The 27715-nt window shown below is 41.2% G+C and overlaps 2 protein-coding genes across 2 annotated transcripts in view; one reads left to right on the top strand and one right to left on the bottom strand.

Moving 5' to 3' along the window:
- Positions 1-516: 516 nt before the first annotated feature.
- WBP4 (WW domain binding protein 4) lies at positions 517-25039 on the bottom strand. The gene is made up of 10 exons (XM_030036403.2): positions 24978-25039; positions 18487-18559; positions 16916-16978; positions 16694-16817; positions 15684-15905; positions 14773-14828; positions 11620-11686; positions 9483-9643; positions 8204-8430; positions 517-5749 (listed from the first exon to the last, which is right to left on the bottom strand). Coding segments are annotated over exons 1-10 (1203 nt in total). The 5' UTR covers positions 24980-25039; the 3' UTR covers positions 517-5541.
- Positions 25040-25136: 97 nt separating this feature from the next.
- Positions 25137-27715, top strand: part of ELF1 (E74 like ETS transcription factor 1) — a 92524-nt gene continuing 89945 nt past the window's right edge. The window contains exon 1 of the mRNA XM_041128654.1: positions 25137-25248. The gene's annotated coding sequence lies outside the window, so the exon portion shown is untranslated. The remainder of the gene's footprint in view (positions 25249-27715) is intronic.

Here is a 27715-nt window from a genome sequence, read left to right as displayed (position 1 = left end):
ATCACGTTGACAAAAAGATTTTTTTCAGTAAAAGAAATGCTATGAAATAATTTACATGCATTCCCCACCTTTTGAAAGTGTGTATCTTTAACTCACAGGGCATTGCTCATCGTTCTTAAGACCAGCAGATACGAAGACTACTGAATCACAATCTGTTATCATCAGAATGTTTATATATTCAGCTACATTCTGAATGTCGCTAAATAGTAACTACAACGAACCTTACCTGAACTCTGTTAAAAATTTTAAAACTAACAATTTTAACCCAGGTCATTTGTTACTCATAATCGATGCACAGAATGAAACAATTTCCAGTAACTGCTTAATGCGCTACTGGAGGGCACCCAGGCACTACAGTGGTGATGACAAAATAAACGTATTTCTTTTACAAAGCATTTCCATATTTACATACCGATTTTGGTTTATATTTACCCCAGACCCCATTTTTAACAGGATACGCACCCGTAGTTCTCTCAGGTTGTCCTAAAACCCTTGAATAGATGAACAACAGTAATATAGATTGTTCAAATGAAAGCTTTATTCAGTATTTTCAGATAAACTCCACTTCAAGAGCTTGCGATATTTTGTAATTGCAACTGAGAAGCTGTTAAAGACAAACCAGATGTTTAACTTTGCAGACAATACTTATGAACTAACACAAGTGCTTTTCAATCACCCCACTGTTCTTCACTGTATCTTCAGTTAAGCAAGCCATTAAAGTCCACTGCCTTCAGCCCATGGCCTGTATAATGCTGTTGTCTGGTTTTCAACATAGACTATTTCTACTTTTACAGGTAAAATCAAACCTGCATTTGCTGACACTCTCTGGGAATCCTCTTGGGCAAATTTAGCCTTTTTCGGATTATTATTTGCAACACTTTTTGCTTTGTACAGAAAGTTTTGTTCAAGCTATATCCCGAAACATTTCACAAAGCTACATTTCTTAATCACACAAACGGTTAACACAATTTCTAAGTTAAATAATTTAGCAGGTAGAAGGTAAGAGGACTTAAGAGGTAGATACAAGAGAGACTGAAGAGGTATGGCTGTCAGCACAGAACCAAAGGGTTGCCGCAGCGGATAGCAGAAGGCATACAGACAGCTTTTGTACCAACAAGCGAAAGGATTTAAGGGCTGCAAACCCCGTAGGAGCAATGGAATGAAATCTGTCTCAGGAAAACGAATTATCAAGGAAAATCAAAAGAGCACATGTAGTCGGTCTTGAAATAGCTTGTACGTTGTTTGAAAATAGGTAAGGCTGTACTTCTTCAGGGCGCGATGCACAGAGGCAGCAGAAGCGCTCGGAACAAGCGGGGATCTGGAGACGCGGTGGCCTACATCAGACGACGTGAAGCTTTCCGAAGATCTCGGTAGAGCAGGGGATAAGGTGAAGGCGGACGCTAGAAACGCGGCACAGCGGTGATATCTAGATTTGCATATATAGGAATACTGGAGGAAGACGGTTTGAGGAAGACAGCAATAATAATAAAAAGTACTAAAAAGGGGAAACACAACTCGAAAAGCAAATCAAGGAAACCAAGCAGCATGAAATAGTTTTTTACTCCCTTTCTGAGATGCCAAAACTTGCACTGAAATAACATCTTTGGGGGGGGGGGGGGGTAGAAAAAAAAGGAGAAATGTGTATATACACGTACGGGTTAGTGAATTTAACTGGGACCCACATCATGACCAGCTGCCCCACCTTCTAAATCTGAATATTGGGACTGGATGATGCTGCAGCACAGATTTTGTCTGAGGGTCAAACAAAAAGCAAATTTTACCCTATTGGGAAAGTCTGGATTTCAATCTACAAATTCCCAGGTGAAGCGTTAAAATTTGGCTTAGCCTAAACACGAACAAGGATTATTCTATAACCTGAGTCAAATCGAGCAGGTCTCTGCACAGCTCCTGGCATAAAAAATGCCCAACAAAATAATTTTCTTTTTTAGTATATGCAATGTGTTTGCCTCTAAAAGCATCACCAACTTCAGGCAGGCCCTACTGTAAAAACACACAAACCAAAGCTAAGCGTCCTGCATGGCGAAGCTGTCTTTCTAAACAGACGAGACAGGTGAAAGATGAGGCAAGGAAAGAAAAACACAGAGCACTGAATTGACTTGCTCAAAACCACACCAAAGGAATCATCAGAAATTGCAATGACTCCCCCTTTCTCTCCGACACTCCTTCTCATATTGCTAATAACGTCTACGACAGCCTATAGAGCCAAGGATGTAGTCCTCACTCCAGGAGCTTGCAATAAAAGCAGGCAAGCAGATAAAAACACGCTGCATGATAGAAAATGGATTAGTCAGAAAACAAAACACTGTTCTTCTGAAAACACTGTTCTTCTGAAACAGTAAAAGGAACATTCCTTTGTCAAAAGCCAGCGCAGCCCAAGGAAGGATTAGCAGATGAGGAGCGTAACTGTGCTAATACCTAGAGGATTCCTACCGCAAATTCCAAAGGCAGAAGATTTTGCAGGGAGATAGCACAGAAGGGAGAGAGATCTGTGCAGAACAGATGTCCTGAAAAAGCAGCGTCTGCCTTAAATCTCACACAAGACAGTATTTTTGTATAGAAGAGAAAATATTTGGATTAGATACACAATAAGGAAATTGAGTGACAGCATGGTGCAAAATTAAACAGTGGCTTTGGATATATCAAATTTGATTCAACTGGCCCGTGTTATAATTTACACTTACAGACAAAGAATAGACTGGTCTCTCCTCAAACTGACTTTCAGAGGTAGTGGGGAGCAAAGCACTGTATTTATTTGTGAAATGCAGGCTTTAGAAGTCACATCAGCAAAAGCAAGCGTATGATATTGACACCAACCTTACTAGCAGTGAACAAAGATACATTTAATCTTTTTTCCTAATGTTTTGGTTTGTCTGTTTAACACAGTACTTGACAAAGACCTTTGGTTCATATTACAACAGCAGCTCCTCAAGGAAACAAGTTTCGAACACTTTTATTTTCAGATGTTTTTAAACATCTGCTCGAGCAATTTAGTTACAGGTACCTTAATTCACTGCCTATGACTACTTCAATGTGACAAAACATTTTTAAGGAAAGACGCTAGTATTTTGGGAACCTCACTAGAAAAGGAAAGATGTCCTCCTCAGAGGATATTAAAAGCAGAGCCTACAAAAGAACTATACTACTGTGTAAAACTGTACTAATAAACAATAAAATCATTTTACAGAGATCGTAAAGAAATGTATCTACTTTAGGCTTGGCGTGACAGAAGCAGGATGAGTACAGCAGTACAAAACAAATCTGTAAGAAAAAAACCCTGGGCTTGAACGGAAAGCGGGATCAGCTGTTAACTCAGCAGTTGGCAATGGCAAAGGAGTAGAAAGGGCTAGTTGTACTGGGAAATCACAGGGCACCCATGGCAGACAGCATGATGCAGTCATGTGAAAGGCAAATGTGGTTTAGGGATGTATCAAGAGTTATTTCCAATACACTAAGGAAGTATTATTAGTGACATCACGCGTGGCCTTAATCTTCCTTGAACATAGAGTCAAGGCAAACTCGGGCTGGAATGGATGAAGAGAAGTGCTGGCGGAGCACTGAAGGTCCTGTGATTTCAAAGAGAAAAGACACAATGGATTCAAGGGGAAGAAAAGCTACTTAGCTGAAGGGTAATATTTGTGTAAATTGGGAGGAAATGAGTGTAAACTGGTCACAAACACAGCGAGGCTTCAAGTTAGAACAGGCTCCTAGCTGCTGGAGTAGTGTTCAACTAAGAGTAAGAACAAAACCTGAAAAACCTGTTTTTTAAGAAACCCGACAACCTCTCCACAGCACAAAGGACATTTCTCTTCTAGCCTTGCATGTGAGGTCTTTCATGTGGAGTACAGGTTGCACATTCCTGCATCTATGACCGTGAGAGCATCCAGCACACTATCCTGCATCTCTAAATGATAATCCAGAGCTAGGTATTACAGGAAACTTTCAAATTTCTCAAAACAAACATCAGAAGAAATACAACCCCGATGAAGCCAAAGAAACACATGGGATTAAATACAATACTTAACTCTCTTCTTAACACAGAGAAAAAGTCACAGAATGGAAAAACAGACTTCAGTTTCCTTTGTAATGCATGATAAACCAGATTCCCTGTCTTGCACTCCTTTTGCCACTGATCTGACAGATTAACAGTCATTTTCTCAATAAAGTTCAAACTCAGCAGTTACCAACTCTGTTTTGCTGTAGCTGCACTCTGACAACTGTCTTAACTGCACCCTCTGTTTTTGACTGAGACTCTCTCCTGAACAAAACACTGTGAACTTTAGGAACAGAGACATATTTTTTAACGGAGTCATGATTTGAACCTTTATGGTCCACTGTTTGATACCTAGAGAAGCAAGGAGCGTAGCTATGTTCTTACGCAGCCAAAGAATCTTGATGATGCTGAATGCAGACCAATCCCACCAAGTGAAGAAATCAAATCTACAATCCTTAAGAAAATGTCCAAGCCATCTTGGACAGTACAGCCATCAGCTCTACTTGTCCCTCTTTTGTTTTCCTCTCCTATGGTACTTCAATACACTTAGCCCCTCTCAGCTTAGTGAACACTGCAACTACTCAATACACTCCTATAATCAACAGACAGAACCCATCAACCTCAAAAAGCGTGCTGTATGCTGTAGCAGGGCCAGGTCTTTGGAATATTTTTTCATGAAAACATCAGGCAACTGCTTTTTTACAGGGAAAGAGACAAAAAGAAAACAAAACCAAAAAAAAAACCAAGCAAACCCCTGACACGTAAAAAGAAGGAAAAATTCAAGTAGAGAAACAATAAAGCATAATCGAACAGGAAGACACCATAGAAAGATCTACTCCAACAGGGGGTGGCTCTGGTGCTGTTATTAAAAGTTAAAATTCATCAGGTTTAAAAATTCTGCAGGGGTTTAATACATTTATCATGCATGTACACAAATAATTTTCAGAACGTCATTTGGACTGAGTGGCACTGATGTGACTAACTCCTCTAAAAACAGCTTTCAAATTGAAATGTTGGCAGTCTCACCACCTACTCTTTTGCAAGCGATTAGCCAAGGGTTAGTAAGCACAGTATTTTTACTCATTAGTTGGGAAACTACTCCACATAAACAATCTTGGGGGATGATTTTACTCTCTAGTACATGCCACTGATCCAGTTCCTCTGTAAAAATAAAAGGTCTGCATCATTTTTGCCGGATTAAGGATTACGACATTCTCCCATACTTAGAAAAGGAGTAAAAAACCTTATGCAATGTATTTGAAACAGCATACACAGAGCAAATCGAACTTAGATGGCATGGTTAAAATAAAAAATAAATGTATTTACAATATTGCATAAGTAATATAACACAAACTTCCATTCCACAATCAATCACATCAAAATAAAATAAAAAAATATTACAACTCACATATTTTAATACCTATAAATCCTTAATTTCTATCCAACATTTTCTTTATAAAAGCCTGTTTAAAATATTAAACTTTTGATTCACTCTAGCTTAAACAGAATCTAAAATGATTTGTTAAGTATTACTGATCACTTAGTCTTTGTCTTAGGTTTCTAGATTTTCCATTTTCAAATTTCCTCTTTTTAAATGTTGGCACCCCTTCTGTCAGGTCTCCAAGGGAGGTGACTGTCTTCTCTTTAAATATCACTGTTGCATCTTCTGGAACCTCTAGCACCGGCGGCGGTAGATTGTCACTCTCTGTACTAGGAAGCTCCAGGTCCACTTTTTCACTGAGAAGAGAGGAAAACATAAAAGGGTTAATCTACATGGAGAAAACAACACGGTGTACTGCAGACAGTAACATCCATATTTAATTGTCAAAGCAGCTTTGAGCTAGATGCAGTCTTCTAGCCAAGATCATTATCGTGACAGCGATCAAGAAAAAAAAAAAACCATGTTCTTTGTTTCTTCTGTGTGGGCTGCCGTAAAAAGTAAAAAACTAAGACCCCATTCTGTACAGAGCTTATAGCGTGGCCCTGGCACTCATCATGTAAATAGTCCTGCAAAAGACAACAGGGCTGCATGTGTGTAAATTTATGAATGTTGAAAGACAGTAGTCAGTGAGTAATTAGCAATGGTTCACTGCCCAAAAGCTATTGAGTAGTTTTCCACTAGCGTCCATCCTTGAGGGTCTGCACAACAGAACAGAGAACAGGCTTACTGAATCAGCCAGTGACCCCAAGTTGGGAGTACAGGACCACAGCTAATACTGATCTGAACAAATCAAAGACATCGTCTCAAAGTGACCAATCGGTTTTAAGGGGTCAACAGCAAAACACTGTGTTCTACAAGAATAACCTGTGGCACAAACATGCAATGGAGGAGAACCGAACAGTTCGCAGAAAATGATCTAAACCACAACTCCATCAGGAACCCAACCAGCATAACACTGCTGCAAAGAGATACACTTTGTATTCCTGGCCAATCCGTACAAGAAATCTTGCAGTACTACTGAGTGTGAGTCTGACGTCAGCTCGTGTACTATACCTAGTTTCAGGTCCTGTGCTTCAAGGAAGATGTCGATCAGCTCAAGCACACAAACAAGAGTCACGAGAATTATTCCAAGTCAAGCAAGTCAAGAAAATGTGACTGTTGCAGTATCCCGAAACCGTAAACTTCCTGAAAGCAGTTGGCACTGTGCCTAGTCTCAATTTAAAGTAAATAATGAACAACTGCATTTGTCTTATTTACATGTGTGTTTATCTCAAGCCTGTATATTAATGTACACACTGATAAATAAGGTTCAGTAGCTGAAAGCACTTTTTGTTGGACAGTGCTTTCCAAAAACCTGAAAGAATTTATCAGCTCTGGAGTCAAGGAGTGGTTAGCTGGTCCAATACAGGAGGCGTTATGTGAACATCATCATCTCCAAGGAAGTATATCAGTGCTTAATTTAGTCGAACAGTGTCAAAACTCTATCTCCTGAATAATTTAGAACTGAAATGCTGGAGAATGGGGTGAGTATGCGGGAGAAGACTGTTTTCATTCTCTGAAACCTAATTTCTCCAGACTCCTAGAGGGCCCCACAACAAGAAACTGGCCATAAAAGACAGCATGCTTCACAAAAAAATGAGCCATCTCAGGCATTATGCAGCAAAACAAAACAAAACAAACTTCCTGATCAAATGCATGTCATGAAAACATCTGCAGTACATCAGTTGGACGTGGGAGAGAGAGATGGCTTCCAGATTTAAAATTGGCATTAACTAGATTACATGTTTTGTCTTTCATCTCCTTAGTTAAATCATTACAGAAGGTGTCTCCCGCCACATTGTAAGAGCCTCCAGGACTTACCCGTAGTGACAGCAGAAAAGGTTGTAGTAGATTTTGTTTTGGTTTTGCTTGACTTTGTTTTGAAATGAGGGAAATTAGGGAACAAGAAAAACAGTTGAACCAGAAGTCTTTTACTGCAATACTGGATGAAAGCAAGACAAAAAATTTGAAGTGTCTTCTAGGCTGCATCCTTCAAGCGAACAGTTAGAGTTAGTACAACACCACAAAGTGCGAAATAACTCACTGTTTGTGGAAGTAACTCAGCCAAACATACCAGGCTTAGGTAGAAATTGCTCAGAGTCTAAAAAAGCATACTCATTATGTCAGCAACTACTGATTAATTCAAAGCAATGCTAACGCAGTACGATCAAGATAAGGTTGCTGGTGGTCCTAGAAGATCAAGATAGATCTTGAACTCCAGGCAGACTTAGCCCAACTGATTACTCATCAGAAAGAAACAGAATTTAGCCTGGAAGCTGGAGGCTCTGAGAAAGCTGCCTGTGCCATTCCAAGACTGGAAGCAGTTCAAAAAAGAGTCACAAGAGCTCCAGAGGCAGCTGAACCAGGTTGTTGAAGGAGACAATGTTAAGAAACATAAGCTTAGAGTAACTACATTTAAATAGTTGATACTCAGGCTCTGAGAAAAATGACGGATGACAACGATCCTTTAAATCACCTAATTTACTTTGTACTCATGGTGAACTTCCACACTAAAACCAAAACGCCACCACTATCCGCCATGGAGAGCTATTACTTAAAATAGTCACTGTTGAAAGAACTGTATTTGGGCTACGTTTCCATGCACTGCTGTGCTAATTCTGCCAGAATTCAGAAGCAAAAGCTTGAGCTCTTGAAAACAAGTATTCTGGAAACAAGTATTATGAAACTAACTATGATAAAAAGATCCTCACCATGGTTCTTCATCTTCTTCTTCTTCTTCTTTAACTGCTTTCCATTTTCCATAAGGGTTGGTCTTGTTAGGTGCATCACTAGAGGTTTCTTGGGAAGCTGATGTACTGTCCTCTTTATCAACAGTTTCTGCTGGCTTAACTTCTCGCCATTTCCCATAAGGACTTAACTTTTTAGCTCTGGGAGATTTTTTCCCTTCCTCTGATTCTTCACCATTATCTCCTTTCCTCTAAAGAGGAAAAAACCCACCTTAAGCAAAAATGCCTAAATAAAAACACAATGTAGCTTTATTTTACATCTTTTATTTACTCTTATCTACTATTCATACTTTTCAACCAAGAGTAACTTGAAGCAATAAAGTCATATTGTAATAAAATCTTTAAATTTTTCTCCTTGAGCTTTCACCACATACAGAGTTGAAAAAAAATCTTAAACGTTACAAAAAATTAAAGTTCGAAAATCCCATCTATCAAGGCTGAAGTTAGCAAGGAGTAGCCAATACAAACTTACTTAAAAACAAAGCTTAGCATGTCTTAAAGAAAAAAAAAAGGCAGGGAGAGCAAAAATTCACATACGGCTTTCTGTGCATGCAGATACACACACTTTACAGCTAATACCTGGTAGTAGTTTATAATGATGCACAGTGATACAAAAATATATATTTTAGAATTAACACCTGTCCATTAATACATTTTATATTTAAACTCCCTCTGCCTGTTCTGAACTACCAGTTTCAGAAAAACCATCTGACCCAACCACAGCCATAATCACACCCTTTATCTTAAGTTTTAAATCTGAAGACAAAAATATATAATCAATGCAGATTTTGTACCATGTGCTGCCAATGTTTTTCTCAATTAATAAGGAAACTACAACCATGTCATATTCAGTCAAAAGCATTCCCTAAAGGTCTCTTGGCAGTTACATTTACCAATGAAGGTTTGAAGTCGTCCTCACACTGAAATCCAGACCATTTTGTGGGTTATTTCAGCAAGATGACAGTGACTTTTCTCAGAGAACATGACATTTCGTGGAGAATTCAAGCTACTTCTGGTGGGCTGAAGGAAAGATCATGCTTTCTATTCTGGAACAGTGCCACTAATGGGCTAAATAACTAAATAAAGATTCATTTTACTTTCAAACAAGTGCAAACTTCTACTTTCAGTCATACAGTTTAACCTCATTACAATGAGTACAGCCTATCACAAGAGATAAAAGACAAATCATCTTACGCTAGAAAATTAATACTGTATGTAAAATAAATCTGAAGAGAAAACTTACCTTGAAATTTGTTTCTGAACTCTGTGCTTCATTTTCGCTGTCTTCTGATTCTGATTCAGACGCTTTGGAATCCGTTTCTGCAAGCTCTTCAGAATGCTTGTCACGTTGACTCTTCTCGTTTGAAGATGAAACAAAACCATCCGGTTTCTCCCATGTGGATACTGTCCAAGATATTTGAACAACCACATTATTTATGTTTCCAATTCTGATCTGTTATTGCTTTGACAACATTACCTTTCAGGAGCAGTGCTGCCTTATGCAAAAATACAGCAAATAATTTAGCACAAGGCTTTTGCCTTTGGTACATTTCTAATAATAAACATAAACAGAAAGATAACATTTCACTTCCTAGCAGAGATAGTCATGACAGCTGAGTTCACTGTTGAGAAAGCTTGTCTTAATTAGCGCTTTAAGAAAAATATCACGCACAGCAAACTGCGGTCCACAAGACTGTGGTCCCTCTCATCCTCACACAGGACAGACAAATTGCCCTCTCGAGGTGTCCACTTGATTTGGGTTGCCCATTGATTACAAAGACAGGATAACGTAAAGAACAATAACTGCAAGCCTCAGCAGTCCAGGCAGATAAACCCCTTCCCCGTGCTACTTGGCTTGGTAACATTAGGTCTCTAATTGAAGAGCTGTCACGCAAACAAGGAAATACAAACATCAATCTGAAAAGACCTGAGAGTATGTACAGGATATGACCTCATTTTCAATTAAAAGGTAGTATTTCAGTAAATATACTGAGAAGAAATATTTAAGTAAAAGTTGACTCAATGGTCTTAAAACTGATTTTAGTAACACTAAGGCAAAAGTACACCAACTTTCAATCTATAATTTTATATAAGCTTTCAAATGTAATAAAACTACTATTTTTCCAATTATTTTGCCTACTGCCAAAGAAATCCCTAACTGAAAACAACACTTAACAGGTATGTGCCTAAATGTATCTTGAAGAAGTAAAGGTGTAAGAAACTGGCAATGACTGACTTTGCATGAACAGAACAGTCTCTTAAGGGTACTGCTGTCACCTAGCTTTAGACCAGGAACAGAGAAGGTTCACTTTCCTAGGTGCCACACACAGCCAGTGGAGTAAGGTGCAGCCTTCCAAAGCATGACTCGCAGGGCTAAGCCTGGACATATCCGTCTCCTAAGTTACGTGCCTGAGGTGAGACACTACGACTATTTCCCTCGGTTAAAAATTTGTCTTGCCTTCAGAGGATGGGATTAGCGTTACAGAACTGACAAGTAATTTTCAAGCATTTCCAAGACACTTACAGTTCTATAAAAGTAAGGGATCACTTTAAAATCTCACAAGCCAAAATTTTACCAAATATGATGATTACAAAGACATTCTTCATGTGTCCATGAAGAACTTTAAAAAACACCACAACCAAAGGCATAAAATGTATCTGAACTTAGAAGGCAATGGTTAAAAATAACCAGCGTCTCCTCTCCCTTTCAAAAGAAGAAATCACAAATCATTTGGGCAGGGGAGCGGCATGTCAAAAAACTGAAAGGTTTTGGGTTTTTTTCTATTCTTGGCATCGTTAGGAATGCCACTTCATACCCAACAGCAGAAGGAAAACTAATAGCCAGCATAAAATCACCTCTCTCCAGAGAGGCATCATTGACCTTAAAATGATTCAAACAGATTTAGAAAACAGATGTCTGTTCTGAGGGACTTACCACAAAGTTCCCCATCTAGGGAAAAAAAAGGAGTAAAAGAAGTAGGAGGTAAAATTCTGCACTCTCTTATCAATGCTATGTTAGCAAGAGGCAAAGTTTAGGACATTCTCATACAGTCCTACATACCTGTCAAAACAAAGTCCTGCCCCTTTCTGGTTTCCAAACTATAATTTCAATATATATGTAGAAAAGAAGAACCCATAGTTTAGAGTTGTAAGTTGAATGTGTAAAAAAACCTATCAAGCTCAAATGTATACACACTGACAATACAGCTATAAAGCCAGCACTGACTTAAGCAGCAAGTATATTTCAACTAAGCTAGCAGCTTAAAAAAATACAAAACTTAGTAATGGCCTTAAAATGCAGTTATTTGCAAAACAAAATGCTTCTCTGAAAACCCTCTCTTCTGAAACAAGAGCTTAACTGGAAAACAAGCTCTCCTTACCTCCTGTTTGCGTGTTATAGTAATAGGTATGACCATCTTCAGTGACACCTTCTACCCACTCTGCTGCCTAAGAAAAAGATACAGGAGCTAATTAAAAAAAGTTTTAAGGATCAGTCAAAGCATCACTTATAAGACTATTCAACCCTTGAGTATTTTTTGTTTGTGATAATTTTACTCTTTTAAAGCTTGAACCCCTAAAGTTGTTAGAAAACATTCCCTTCGACTCAAATGAGACTGAATTGCTTAACTTAAAATGTTGCAAATGCACATACACAATTTTTTTCAAAAAGTGGGTAATTAGTATGAGGCAGTATAGTAAATGCTGCCACATGGTTCAAATTATTATATAGGCCATTATTTTACACGTTTTTTATTTTCCAAAAGTAATCACCCCTGAGGTTGTAATTTCCTGTTTGTGTCACTGTCTTTAGTAGAGATTGATAAAAAATTCCTCTGGAAGACTCAGGGTTTTGTGAGGGCTACAGAAAACTCATACCAATAAATACTATCACAAATTAAACATAAACAAACAAAAAAACCCTTCTAAAATTTATCGCAAAATGGATTTTCACCCAAAATAATTGAAGAATCAAACTTTGCAGGAAAGCATGCCAATGAATTTACTTCTTTAGTAAAGCATCAATTTCAACAAAGCACCGTTCGTCCCTCCTGATTAATAAATACATATGAAATGTGGCAGAAGTTGCTGGTATGTCTTTGTGGATGTGTAATTAAACTAAAGATGTTTTGCAGAATCAGCCACAGCTAGATAATCAGTCATTACCCACAACTTAACATCTTAAGAATCTGATTTTCATCAACACTTACACATAGAACTACTTCACTGCTCCTTAAGTGAACAAATACTGCCTGCTCCCCTGTATTAGGCAGAAGATCTATGCAGATTCACCATACATTATTTTTGCATTAATAAATGTCTGTGTGTGTGTATACAGACACATACACATATAGATAGGCTTTTGCACACATACCTATACGTTTGCTTAATACTCTATTAAAACTTTGTTGTTTTTTTAAAAAACACAACAAAATCAGAAGTTAAAGTTCTCACACTCGCTCTGTAAACAGGAAAAATTCTAACAGTAGGTTCAGAGCAGACAAAGGCAAGAAAGCCTTCAATGAGCAAGTTTCCTCAAGGTTTAGCTCTCAAAAGTTTCAGTGTGCTACTGTCAACAAAAGAAGCAAAAGGAATATTTATTTTATGTAAGCAGAAAAAGGACAAAATCCTAGTCTTAAGTAGAACCTAACCTTTTTGTTAGAGTTAGATCCGGAGCATTTTATATCTGGTTCTTAGAGGTTTTCAGCAGGTATTTGATGCTAGGCACACTGAGTATCCTACTAGATAAATGCTAACAACCATGATGTCAATCTAACTAAAGTTATAGGTAGTCTTCAACATGCCTTTTCGTTACTCTGTTATCTCCACCTCTTCGGAAGTCTGAGCAGCAAGCTAACGTGCTGTAAAACAAGGAGGGCCTGTGAATTCACTCACGCTTGCACTACATATTGCAAGCACGCCCTTTAATTTCTGGGCAGTGAGTCCTCGTTAAGAGATCTGGAATGTTCCCAATATCTTTAGTTCAGACTAAATAAGGGAGCAATCAAATGCTTGTTTATAGCAATAGCGAAAATAACTCAAGACACCACAAAGTCACCGAGCAGGGTGAGGGAGGAATGGCAAAATATGGCTATGTGGCATCAGAGAGATATCCATGGCTGAAGGTCTGCGTTTATCATATAGCTGAGATGAGCTAACTTCAAATTGTTGCCAAGAAGGGAGCTCCTTCTCTCCTCCAACTGTTCTCTCTGCACCAGCATTTCTCTGATTAGCCAGAGAGCTGACAGCAAGGAAATAAGCCTACAAAACACTAACCTAAACTCTGATGTCTTCACTCCCTGAACTAGTTCACTGTCAGGGCAAATATGCACCAAGGACCATGAAGATTAGTCACAGGACCATCTCCTTCAGTGGAAGGCTACAGTAAGACTGGCTTATAAATATTGCAAAGCTACGCCTTGACTGAAAAGATAAAGTTGAAGTGCTGGTTAACAAGTTGTGCAAAACCACAGGATAAAGGAATCAGAAAGCCAGAGTAGCATGTGATGGGCAGCTCTGACATGAAGTGTGCAGTCTCTCAGGAATGAGCACTGGATGGAAAAAGACTGCATTTTGGAGATAAAACACTGCCTTAACAAGAGATGGAATACAGGCAACACTTCACGTACACTTTGTGAATTAATTCAATTGCCTAAAAATATGCACAATTATAACCACTTCCTCCTCTGACTGTATAAGTAAACCAGTACCAAGCATAGGCTACCTTCTGAGATGCAACAACATAGAGCTACAGGATGTTAAACACTCTGGAAAAGCCAGTTATTTTTGATCTCTAACATAAAATCCAACATTAGCATGCAAAACTGACTTTAAATCATACTGTACATATGACACCTATCGTGAAAATGGGAAAACATAACATCACTTCACAGGAGTGTTGTAAAAATCCTATTTTTAATGTTGTGAAGCACAAAAATCCTGGAGTGGTAAGTATCAGGTGAAAGCCCATTAATAATAAGAAGAAAGCTTTCTGTCTTTGGACTATAGTGCAAGTTTTCCCGTGCCTTAAATAAGAAAGTAAAGTAATATGCTAAAAGGTTGCTTGCACATCGGTTCCATGACCTTAAGAAACACAGGAAAAAGACAAATTATCACATAACTGTATCTTAAAGCAAACACAAAAAATAGGCACTCTTTTTTAACTATCTGACAATGCAATCTCAATGTTTCCTAAGATAAAGGAGTCTTAACTATTTCAAATGTATAAGATTTAATTTTTTTAATTACATTTCATTCACAAAAGGTTTCAATTTTATGTGCTGAAGTATAAAAACACAACCACCACTATCACTTCTCTACCCTTGATAAACAAATTAGCCAAAAAAGATTTGTAAAGTAAAATTTCAGGTTTCATCAAGTCTATCATAAAACATTCTATATATTCAAATTATGTTTTCCTAAGTTTACTAAGAGCAATTTATCTTCTGCAATCAGAAGACTTGCAAATTGCCTAGCTTATTTCTGATAAATGTTTACAAGGACAAAGAAAAGTATGAACAACATTATTTGATTACCGTTTGTGAGTTTTGAGAGTTGCCTTGGAATCCTTTAGGTTTCTCCCACTGTGATTCTTAAAAAACAAAAACATATTTCACCCATCATTCAATCCTGTTTATGTTTAATAATCTTTAGAAAAAACAGATCTAAAGGGTTATGACACTGGTGTGTGCACACATGAAAACAACTAATATAGATACACCTCAAAGGAATATAAATCATCCTCGATCAAACTATGGTATGAACAATAAACCAAAGTATCATAATTACAGTTGGCTTTACCAGGACTAACCACCTTCCAGACTCCATTAAACTATGGCTGATACACAGATACTGGACTTTTGGTACAAAAAAGGTGTTGGTTGCTTTTTTTTAAAGGGTAGCATAGGCCAGAAGAAACTAAACACACACAAGATTTTTACCTGTTGGAAGTTATCTTGTATGAGGAAAGACTATGGTAAATACTAATGTAAATCCTTAAATTTATAAGAAACAGTTTGTAATATTCTCATTAATCATAAAAGAGGGTTGCTTTTATGCTCTGAAGTAGATCATAACACATCGTTCCTGAACAGAAGTCAGTCATTTAGGTAAATCTGGTAAATGTGGAAAGAAACAATCAGACACCAATCCATAACTGCTCTTATTTACTTGGACACAATCAATTTATTTCACATTCCTGATCAGAAAGCTTCTTTAGGAAGAACACAGCTATCTTTTGTATACTTAACCTTTGAAAGGCTAAACATTTCCAGAAACTGTGGAATTACTGCATTCTTCCATTATTAACAAACAGCAAGACCCCTCTGAAGTTCTGGATTCCTAAGTCTTGAATGTTAAACATCAAAACTCCATCTAATTGTTCCCAGTTTAATAATTTTCATGTATACACAATTTATATCTGTATTTGCTCCTCACTAGGTTTTACCTCCTGTTCTTGTGTTGTAGTAATATGTATAGCCTTCGGGAGAAAATCCTTGCACCCACTCCTTCGTTTCAATTTTTGGTGGCATTGAGGTGTCCTGAGGTGTCTTTTTTTTCTTTTCTTTCTTTTCCTTCTTTTCCTTCTTCTCTTTCTTTTCTTTCTTTCCTTTAGTTTCCACTGTGTTACTCTGAGTTTTACTCTGTGTCGAACTGGGACCTACATCATCTTAAAGAAAATAATACTCCCTTTTTAAAAAAGAGTAATAACCTGAGTTTAAATATTAGTCACTCTTGAGCAATAGCAAATAGGAAATTTTGCTCCTATGAGTATTTTCACTCATTAGTATTACACTCGTAGCAGGTAAACTTAAAAGATTATATTCAAAGCATCTTGCATTGTAGCAATACTATATTGTCCTAAGAAAGGCTAAATATCAAAAGATGAGTAACATAAAGAGAAAAACTGGAAGGACCAACGAGCTCTAACTAAACAACAACAAAAACTAAAAGAGTTATGAAAAAGATAGCTTCTACAGGAGCTTGAAACTACAAACTTTTTTTAAAGGATAATATGTCTTCATGTGGACAGAACAAAGGTACTTGCTGAACCGCAAGCTGCGTAGGAGATTCTCATCTCCACTGTTTGACACCAGTGGGAACCCAAACTCTCCTACTCAATAGGTACTTTTGTCTCCAACTGGCAAAAATGAAACATAAACTAAGGGAAGCTGCACTGCTGATTCAAAGCACCATGTGTTACCACATTGTTTAATTTTTCTACTCCAAATTGTATTGTTCCATGGACCAGAGGACAGCGTAGCCGAAAACATTCTGTACTGCAACTTCCTACTACAGGCAATTTGCAGACTCCTTTTTTTTGTTTCTTTTTTTAAATGAGCAAACACAATCCTGGAGGCCTCCTCTCATGTTCCTAAAACCTAATTTAAGAAAAAACTTTCCTACTCAATATTCTTTCAATTCTGTCTTTAATCTTTTGGCAGCTATATGAACTACCTGGCTTAATTCCAAGCCTTTTCAAATCCTCTTGATAGGCTTTCATTGCAGCCTCCTCCATTGCTGCAAATTCTTTTGACATGTTTTCTTCTTCTTTTGCTTTTTCCAAACTTTTCTTTTTAATCTAAAACAAAACAAAAAACCCAAGAGAATAAATTAAACAAGTCTGATAATGAAAGAGATTAAAAATAAGCATTCATGCAAATAAGATATTTGAGTTACCTCACTAATTCTTTTTGCCACATTTTCTTTATGATTCTTTCCTCTTTCATGAAACTCAATGCTCTTCAAAGCGAGAAAAAACCAAGAAAAATAATACGTATTATACAATTTTAATTCAGTTAATTTTAGCTAGTTAAAATCTAGTTAGACTAAACTTAGCTGAACAAGCCTAAATGTAACCTGTTCTGAAAACACTTACAGCAAACACTACAGCTATAAAATGGCTATAGGAATTCAGGGACACTGAGAAACATTCAACATCAAAATTATGAAAAATCAGTAACACTCCAAAATGGTATCATAAAATTTCATAGTCTGTATTTGTAAGATTTAAAATTTTCAAATAATACTGTCCAGCACACATATTAGAGACAAGTAACAGGGAATCTGGGCTCCCTCTCCATGCTATCCTTCCAAGTATCATCCCTTGATTTTTTTTTTTTACCCTCTCTGTTTTCATGCAAACTTTTAAAAACCATATGGCTTATTTAGTGTTCCAAATATTAGCTATGGTCCTTAATTAGATTATGCTATGCTCCACAAATATCCCATGAACTTAAACTAGTATGCAGGTCCACAGATCTGAGAGAGAGAGAAAGAGAGAGGAAAAAGCAAAGTGGGAGAGTTGGGTAACTAAGGACGACAGAACAGTCCCCAAGCCAAAAAGCTGCCAGAAAGAGTGAAGCTAGTAGGAACTGGAAGGAGTTCAGAAGCTCCACAGGTACAACAGTGGAAGTCCTCATGTGGTTCTCACAAAAAACATCTGAACTCGTTTAGGTGTGCAGATGTTAGGTCACTAAGCCTGATGTAGTAACCCTAGAATTTCCTTGCATGAACCGATGTGCAGAGGATGCACATCCAGGGGATGATTCATCTCATTTAAAGACAGACTTTATAATTTACCCAAATCCCCGCCTTTAACGTGTATTTCTCTTCACTGACTACAAGAAACCTAAACCAATTAGCTCACACGTGTCATTCCGAACTGCAGGTATCTAACCGTAAGCCAGATGAAACACAGCTCCAGGAGCTCCCCTGGCATTGAGTCAGGAATGCAAAACTTCTTTCTAAGTAAGAAACCAATGGGTCTAGTAGTCTGCAAAAGGCATCTGCAAGTCAGAAACACCTTTCTGTAACCCACTAACGTTTCTGTGGGCTGTGTGAAATGAAAGAAACCTGCTTTAAATGCTTATAGTGCTGGCTGTACCAGGCCTACCATATATAAACAGTATGTATGCCAGGTTTTGCTTTCTACTTGTGTATGAAGGCTAGGAACAGGCACAGACAAAGTTTCAAGACAGATCAAATGTTAAGTTACAGAACCTGAAGAAAAAGCAGGGTCAGGTATTTCAGTTCTTATCTGTACTGCCAAATAGAACAGCACACACCATCTTGTACGCAGGTATGTGGCTCTCACATAATATATTTTAAATATCACAAGTATTACAAAGGCATTTTTTAAAAGCAAATTTCATGCATCAATAGATTATTATCAAAAGTGATGTTAAAAGCCTGTAATTCAAATTCCTAGTACTTCAAAATCATTGACATAGTATGGTAGACCATCGTACAGGTCTGTTGTCTGCTATCCAGCACTTGCAGTAATCGCAGAATTTTTTTGGCTGAGATTTCCAGTAATCGGCCCTGGGGAGAGAAAAAAAAAAGATGTATAATCTGAAACAATAGTCAAAGCCACAGGTTTTTTTATACATATATAGCTTCAGAAACTAAATTTAGTCTTCTTTGGGAGATTGAGTCCTAAGAGTTTGGTTTTCTTTTTCTTTTTTTTTTTTTAAAACAAAGTATGGGGAGCAAGCAAGAGTAGCTATATTAACTACTGTGTCCCATAAAGCACAGTCCAGTATTGGGACTGTGCCCATCTGACCCCCAAAGACTGCAAAATTTTTACAATGGAGGTGATGCTACAAGAACCAGAAATAAAAGACAAAGCAAGCCAGAGATAAACAAGTAGCTCTAGATACCCTACTTAAACACAGAACTGTCAGACACATGCAACTTGCACTATTTTTCATAAAAATGCATACAATAAATGTTTCTAAGTGTAAAACTTTAGATTTAATGTCGAATTCCACTTTGGATACTGTACACAGTGAGCTTAGCAACACAAAGGTGCCATTCTGGACAACATGAGCTACTGTGGGGAACCCTAGAACAGACTCTGACCTGCGGGGTCACAGACACAGCAGTAAATTGCTTGGATGTTTCAGCGTAAAAAAGTATTTCTGAACCATGCAATTTTGGGAAGTTGCATATGTGTGAGGAAACTTGGGGAAAACTCTTCAGAGCCAAAAAGTTGGTACATAAGTGTATTTAACAATAAGACAAACAACCTCTCTAATGGCTGTTTCCTCATCAAAACCCGCTTTCTAATGCCAGATGAGGCTTGTGCAGAAATAATTTCCTTTCTCATTGGCTTGCAGCTACAGAAGCAATGCTTTGGTTCAACAGAACACATTCCGGCAACAGACTTCTATGTTTTTAAGTTAAAATGAAAAAGAATGAGGGGCGAAAACAAAAACAATTCAAGATTAGACCGAGAATATTAAAAAAGATCAGTCAAAAAATGAATCTGTGCCTTCCATCTGAAGGTCAATGTACAGAGTTCAAGGAAAATACTTCCTGACATTTTTAGTCAATAAAAACAATTCTTCCATGTACGATAGCACCCTCAAACCTTATAATATGTGTAAGCAGAACTCTAGTAACAGCAACAGACCTCATCGACTCAACTCCTAAAATTTAAGCAGATCTCAAAATACGTTCTCCTACCAGTGTTTAATGTAAAAACACAATTTCTAAGAGGCTACGATTGTTTAAAAGTGTAAGTAAGGATATGCTCTGCAAAAATATATCAACCTATAAGCAGTGCTGGGTTAGCAACACGCAGCTTTTCAAGCAACTTTCTGGAAAGCTAGAAAGAAGCAGCTGGGCTTCTCCCAATTTAAACAGAAATCCACTCATCCCTAAATGGTGTACTTTAGAACTGGGTGATTACTTAGTCACACATTTAATTAAAAGGCTTTTTAGATTTATATATCAAAACATACTAGGGCCAAAGCCTGGAAAATTGAACACTCTGGATGGAAAACTAGCTGAGTGGGAGGGAGAAACTCAGAGCTCAGAAATACCTCAAGGCCCTTTTTCCTATTTGAGCTATAGCTCCTAAATTGTTTCTAAATCCTTCGACATCATTTAAGATAAATTTCCAGCTAAAAGCTGGGTTAACCTTCCTAAGGCAATGGACCAATTCTGACAGAAAACATGGAAATTGTAAAAGAGCCTCACTGCATGTTTCAGATGTGCAAGAACGTCTGCATATTTCCAAGTTTAACCTAACGGAGCTAGCTCTTTCTCTTCAACAGAACCAAGCGTAAGTGCTAAAATTAAGACTGTACAGCTGCACCCACCAAAAGTCAAGACCTGAGAGTGTGATGAGCAGTATTTTCACAGCTGTATTTTCCACCAATTTCTTTCCTAAATGCTACCGGACATCACACCTGTCGCAAACCACTGTAGCTACACATAGAGTGATCGTGCTGGAGAACCTGAGGGCACACCTGGGGCTTAAGTACAAATCCAGGTCTTGATGACAGAAGCCTTTTGTCTTCATCTTCTGTTGGTTCTGATAAAGAGTGGATCTGGCTCTCTGTCGTTACATACAAAATAAATGTAAGTGATACTCTGTGCAGAAGACCTGATATCCCGGGAACCTTAAATCCTGCATTTCATGATTAATGAAGTTAATTGTGTAAATTATGGTCCCAATTCTGCAACTTATGACCATGAGGAGTGTTATATGCTGAGTAATTCTCTTAAGGATTTTCCACTTGAGTTCATACCACTCGAAAAAAGAGCAACCTCAGCTGAAATATCCACCGAATAACATCTGCCATTGTAACAACGGTGGAGCCTGCAAAGCACCAACAGTGCTGCAATGAGGGCAAACCAAACCAAAGAGGAGTGTTTGGAAAGGAGCAGCAACTGAAGCGAGACCCCACTCCAGTGACATGCTACAAGTGCTTCACAGGCTCCGGTCACAAACCTGAAAGTTAATCCAGATCGATGACAATGTTTAAGTATGTGTTTATTTTATTAATCTGCCAAACACAGGCTTGAGAGTAGATGCTGTTGAAGTGGTACAGAGGTCTCTTATACTTGAATAAATGCATACAAATCAATGGGAAACAGAGTTATTTTAAAATGTCATTGCAGTCAAAACAGTACAGCTTTTAAGACTCCTCATCTTCTGCCTGCACTTACATCAGTAGAGTTGATTCTTGTTTTCAGCTTTACAGCTGGGCCAACCTGCTAAGGACCAGAAAGCTGACCAGCTAGCCATCGCCACCACAAGTATCTTTTTCCCTTTCACGAAAGCGAAGAGACAGTCCAGAGTGCATCAAGCCTGGCTTATCCAGGTTCGCAGGGTTGAGGTTCAGCACTGTACACATTTACCCAGGTGTGGCTCCCAAACGAGAGCCTGGTGACACGGACCGGGAGAGGTGTGCGAGTTTCACTGCGAAGCTCTACCTCCTGGGAAGGGTTCTGACAAACTCGGCTCAGAGCCTGATTGTCCAGAGCTGGCTGAGCAAGTGAGCTTGGCAACCCGCTAATGGACACCCAGGGAGCAGAGTAGTGCCGATACAGATGGCTATTGAGCAACTTCTGGATAAACTGCTGTAAGGTTTCATCCAGAGTTGGAAATCCTGTACTAACTTGCAAGAAAGTTGTGTCTCCTGAAGAACAGTTATTTTCTTTCAGCTTTTACTGGTCAAACCACTCGGGGCAGAATGTGCAGCAGTTCAGAGGGCTAAAGGGGAAGGAGGGAAAAAGAGGGCATGAACATCAAATTGTTTTCTTGAAACTTTAGTGAAATGACAAACTCTTTGCTGGAAACAGCTGCAGACTGCAAATAATGTCAATGTTAAAACCATTTTCAGATTTTTGAAAGTCATCTAAAACTTCAGAGCGAGTGAGAAGATGGGGAGGAAGAAGTAGCAACTCTGCATTAACAACGCCTGCCACGTTGGCCATTTCAAAAGATATGAAAATGCTGAAACTCAGAGAGAAAACTCCTGAAACTCAGGTATTTTTAGTTTGCATAATTCATTTCTTGAGCCACGAGAATCATGCAGCCTACACTGCAATGACCAGGTTACGAACTCCAGCACTTGAACCCCATATCTGGGAGCACACAAACAAACGGGACAGGTTCTGTCAACGACGTTCAGAAAATAACCTGCAGAGTAACTCCAGCAGTACTGGGGTCCAGGGCCCCAAACTGTCAACCTGTGAGCTGCTTTTTGTCACAACTTACAATATTACTGATGTTTTAACAGGTGGTGCAATCAGCTTTCCTCATATAGAGAAGCTTAAGAAACCCTCACAAAGAAGCTATCTTCAGCTGAGACAGCTTTGCCAAGCTTTACTTTGAGACTGGGCTGGAGGTGTTTGTTCCTAACACATACCAGCCAAAATTAAAAGGGTGGTGGGGTGGTGGTGGTGGAAACAACACAACTGTTTCAGGTGGATCTGAACACAAGAAAAAAAAAAAAAAGAATTTGGCTGTGCAAACAAAATTTAGAAGCATTTGCTTTGAATAGCTCTGTTCTAAAACATCAGACTTGAAATTTGGCAGGGATGCAGGGGGTTTTGTATCAGGGATGTATCTGTCCAAATTATAAGCCTTTGGGGTTAAAAAATATCATACGCATGCTCAGCAGTCTTCTTTGATTCTAATATCTACAACTTCTGAAGACTTGACACAAAGTTAGTATCTTACAGCTTTCTGCAGGTTTGGGCACTGAACAGCTTGCACGTGCATCATCTTCTTGAATACAGGTGTGTGAAGTAAGTAATATATAGACTGAAGTTCTTGACTACACAAGAAAATGAATTCAGAGTAGCTACTGTGTCTGCTCTGTATCAGCCACTCAATAGGACACAGTATTCAGAAATAGTAACAAATTCTATTTGGGAATAGTGTGTACTTCTAAGAAAAGTAATAGGTCTGTAATGGAAAGTAGAAAGAAGAAAAGAAAACAAAAAAAACCACGTATATTTCACAATAGACCCTCCTCCACATGGGAAGCCATTCCAGAACAGCTAATTCTAATTCAAATATCCCAGTATTGCTAAGACCCAAGAAAGCAATGCTAAAATCAGCAGGGAAGAAGGCCAAAAAGGAAAAGGTTTTTTTTGTACCGTGAAGTAGGTCCCAGTGCCATGGCCCTAACAACCCATGCTCCCAAATAATTCACAGCAATTCCATTCATTCATAGTGCACTAATCCTACCCTAATAACTCTTCTTAGATACATAACCTTAATTTTTATTTAAAAAAAAAAGGTATTTAAAAATAAGGACTCAAGGAAACAGCATCCCTGACACACCGAGTACACGGGCCTGTCCTTCTACTTAACCTTAGCTTCTTGGCCTTCTAATATCACACAGAATATACGTCTATATGCGGGCTCCTACAGAGCAGTACTGGATGGGAGTTTCATCCACATGAAACAAGGCAGTTCTCTGAAGGGTTTCATTCTTCTGGCCTTCAAGTCCATTATATTTTTGGCCATCCTTCTGTAAATTCTAATTTACAGCCCGCGTGGCTGCTTCTTTTTATTACTATATTAGCCCCCTCTGAACAACATACCAATCATAATATCCCACAAGACAATCTGAGCAGAGAGCAGAGTCTGCAGAAGCTGCTCAGTCTGACCTGTACTGGTGCTGAAGATCATTTGCGTGTATCTGCTTTGCCAGATCTCTTTTCTGAATTATAAATTATGTAACTTGAAAGGTAATGCTACAAATATTTTTAACAACATACAAGAATGCACAAGACTATCAGGGCAGGCAGCCTTCTGCACGTATGGAGCTCCAATGGACCTCATCTCCCCTAAGTTCAGTTGTCTAAATGGCGAGATATCGAGTTGTCCAAGTTCTCCATGTCAATAGACAGAGACTGTCATCTCTAGTCACTGAGAGAACGCCACTCTTTCCATCCTAAATAGGTATCTGAGTAGGAAATAGGACTCGATAGGTGCGCGTTTCTTCCTTATACAGGGAACCTAAAGCGAACTGCCTGAGTCAGCCTTCTAAAGTTAAATATCTGAAGTCAGGGTATCTACTGAGAGCAGAGGTCTGCTGCTGTAGATGCAGAAGGAGGATATGGGCTATGTCAGGAAGAGCATGATAAGAATTAGAAGAGAGGAAAAAAACCAGCAACATAAATTGGGTCAGGAGACTGTTCAGCTATAATTTTAGCAATAACTAAAATTAAGAACACTGCTGTATGCAGTATCAGTCTGCAAGACAGGCTCACACAACCTAACCATCAAATACTTCCCCACAGAAAGATCTCTAGAGAAATTTTTGATCCGGTTAAGATTTTTTTTTTTTTTTTCAGCACGGAAGTTCGGTTATCTTGAAAAGTAACAGAAACGGGCAAACGCCCCTTAATAGAGAGCAACGCTTGGATTTTTACCCCCCCAAACGTGGTCAGGTACTAACGCAAATTCTCTAATTAAACACTTAAAAGAGGTCGCGACGGCCGGCAAAACCAAGGCTTTTCTTCCGCACCCAGAACCAGAGGCCGCGGTTCGAGGGGGCAGGACGGGACGGACGGACAGACAGACAGACACACACCACCCCCCCCGCGCTGCAGGAGCGAAGCCGCCCGGCGTGTCTGAGAGAGATAAGGGGCGCAAAGCGCAGCAGAAACAAACAACCGGGAGGTTGGGGGGGGGGGGGGACAGGGACACGGGGACACAAGGCCGGGAGCAGAAGGACCGGAGCGAGAGGGAAATAACTCGGTCAGCGAGGGGGGGGTCGCCGGCCGCAGCCCGGCTGCCCCAAGGCCTCCTCACGGCCTGCGGGCATCGGGGCCGGGCCCGTCCCGGCCGCCGGTGTGTCCGTCCCCCCCCCCTCCGCCTTTGCCGGCCCTCCCCGACCCCGGCCCCCAGGGCGAGGCGGGGGGGGGGGGGGCTGTTCGCGGAGCTGCGGCCGGCGCTGCCCGCTCCCTCCCAGCCCCCGGCACTCACATCGCCGCTTCCCCGGCGGCAGCAGCAGCAGCAGCACCGCCGAGCCGAGCCGAGCCGAGCCGCTCCCCGCCAGCCGCGCCGCGCCGCTGGGGCGGGCCGGGGCGGGGAGAGGGAGAGCGGCGACGGGAACCGGGAGGGCTCAATCCGCGCTCTCCTCCTCCCCCGCCCTTCCCCACCTCCTGCCTTCCCCCGCCCCCGGGAGAAGGCGAGCGCTCTGCGGGGAGCCGCTCCGAGAGGGAGAGGAGGGAGAGGAGGCAGCCGCCGCCGCTCGGTGAGTGCCGCTGCCCGCAGGTTGCGGCGAGCCCCGCGCTCGGCGGGGACGGGGAGGCTCCCCGTCGGCGGGGGGGGGGGGGGGTGGTGGTGGTGGGCGAGAGTCCGCGGGTTCGAGCCCCGCCGCCGGCAGCACCCCCGTGCCGGGCTGTTCCTGCCCCGCCGCTGCTGTGGGAGACGGGAGGTGGCGGTGTGTGTGAAGGGGCTCTGCGGGAGGCGGCGGCGGGCCCCGGTGCGCGCCTTCGGGCCGCGGCCAGCGGCGCCTCGTCCCGCCGGACACGCCTGCCAACTTTCTGAAGGAGTTCAGGCAGCGCGTGTGTCGGGGGTGTGTGTGGGGGGGGGTGCGCGGGTGGTGGTGGGGTCCTGCGTGCCGACTTCGTGTCTTCCTCCTCCTCCTCCCTCACCTTCTCCTCCTCACCGTCGTGGTGGTGGGACAGCGGCGGCTCCGCGTTACCGGACCGGACCGGGGCGGGGGGGGGGGGGGGGGGGGAAGCGAGCGCGAGCGCGCGCGGGACGGTTGGCGGCGCGCCCCCCCTGCGCGGGGAGGCCGCGGCGCGTGCGCGCGCTCGCTCCCTCGCTCGCCTGAGGCGGCGGCGGCGGGGGGGGGGCCGGGGCCAAGGGCCAAGGGCCGGCGCCGCTGCGGGACGTGGCGGCGGAGCGGGCCGGGGAGGGGGGGAAAGAAGAAGAGAGGACGGGGACACACACGACAGGGTCGCAGACCGGCGGGCCCGACACGACACGTTGTCGCCCCCGGGGGGGTTGTTCGTGCCTCCGCGTGGCCGGTGAAACCCTTCCTCGGCTGCTTCCACACCCCCCCCCCCCCTCAATAAAACTCGTACCGGGTTTGTATTCCACACGCGCACCCCTCCCGCCACAGCGCTGTGTGACTTCTGTCCCGACGGTGCCGCGAAAAAAAAAAAAAATAATGTTAATTCGCCGACTACAGCTGGCAACCTTTTCGCTGTAGTCACGCACAAGGGTGGAGGAGAAGCCTGCGGAGTGAGTCATGGATTTAAGAGGCCCTCTGGTTGTTTATGGCAAAAACGGGGGGGGGGGGGGCTCGTTCAGCGTGTGGGAAATAAGTGGAATAAGAAGAGCTTAAATCCATAATAAAAGGGTAAGACAGAGGTACCCGTACGTACCAGGCACCCCTGGCCCCAGCTTGCTATCGGGCGGACTTAAAAAGGAGGGGGGGGGGAGTTAATGTTGCTTTTTCCTGAAGGAGGAGTTGTGGTCAGACTGTCATAGCTAACTGCAGTAGTTATGCATTTGTCAGCATTTCCATTATAAGTGTAGTTTTTATGTAGTTTACAACTTGGTTATAAAAATATGCGCTGGGTTGAAGTTTGGTCGACGGCCTCTTCTACAGAAACATCTTCTAAGCAAATTTTGAAATGTTTCTGCTTAGATGCTAAGTGGAAATCCGTGGAAAAGACTGGCTTTTTATGTTTCTCTGAACTTGAAAACTTAGCTGCTTACGCACATGGGCACATTTACAGCTGTTAAGTCCAACTCCCCCCCCCCCCCTTTTGTTAAATTGGGGAAGAGTTTAAAGGCTTGGTCTCTGCAGGCATTGTTCTTTACAAGTTAATTAGTGCAGCAGAGACTCTCTGAAGACTCTCACAAGGTCCCTGCCACCTCGCGTTAGGGCACCCACCTACAGAAGTGACGTGGGGCACCGTGTCTGACCCTCGAGTGCCAGGACAGTTTGAACGCCTCAGCCCTGCGGACAAGAAGCCAGTATATGTTAACTTTGCTCTGTGGGATTTTTTAATTTTTTTTTTTTCCACTGTGTCTGTTCAATTGCTGCTTCTGAGACGGGGAACAAGCACAGTGTTTAAGATAGGTTTCGTTTGTATACCTCTGTATGTTCCCGTATCTGGGTCCTGCGAAACATGCCTGCCACCCAGTGGATGTAGCTGATCTCTATATGCTCTATATTCTATACATTTACTACCTCTCTGCCCAGCCTGACCCTGTCGGTAAGTTTGCAAAGCAAACTGCTCGGGAGCTGTAAAAATGCCGGGCTCATCTGGCCGCCCTGGGCCTGTGTGCAGTGATGGTGTCTGTCGTGATGTGATCAGTGATGGTGTCTGTCGTGACATGATCCGCCACCGTCCTTCCTGGCCAGCTCGGGGGATGAACCAGAGGTGCATCCACCAAGGTGTAGCAGCTCCCCGGCTGGGCAGCAGTGAGAAGAGGTAACGTGAATGAGGCAGACGATTGTATGCAGAGGGAGAGGCAGTTTCATGCCCGAGACGGCTGGAGAATTGGATTTTGCAGCCCCTGCCTTGGCCATGGGATTTCCATGTAAACGTAAAAGTTTTCACACATGAGCTCTTGAGTTTGCTGGGTGCCTGGCCTGAGTCTCTGGGATCTGCCCTGTAGTTATCCTGAACTTGTCCATCTGGAACAAAAGCCAAGGGCTGTTTGCTCTTGACATACAGAAGATGTTTTGTAGGTCTAAG

This window comes from Aquila chrysaetos, chromosome 14, assembly GCF_900496995.4.
Source record: "Aquila chrysaetos chrysaetos chromosome 14, bAquChr1.4, whole genome shotgun sequence".
NCBI lineage: Eukaryota > Metazoa > Chordata > Aves > Accipitriformes > Accipitridae > Aquila > Aquila chrysaetos.
The sequence above is the reverse complement of the archived record's forward strand: the minus strand, read 5'-3'. Positions and strand labels throughout refer to the sequence as shown.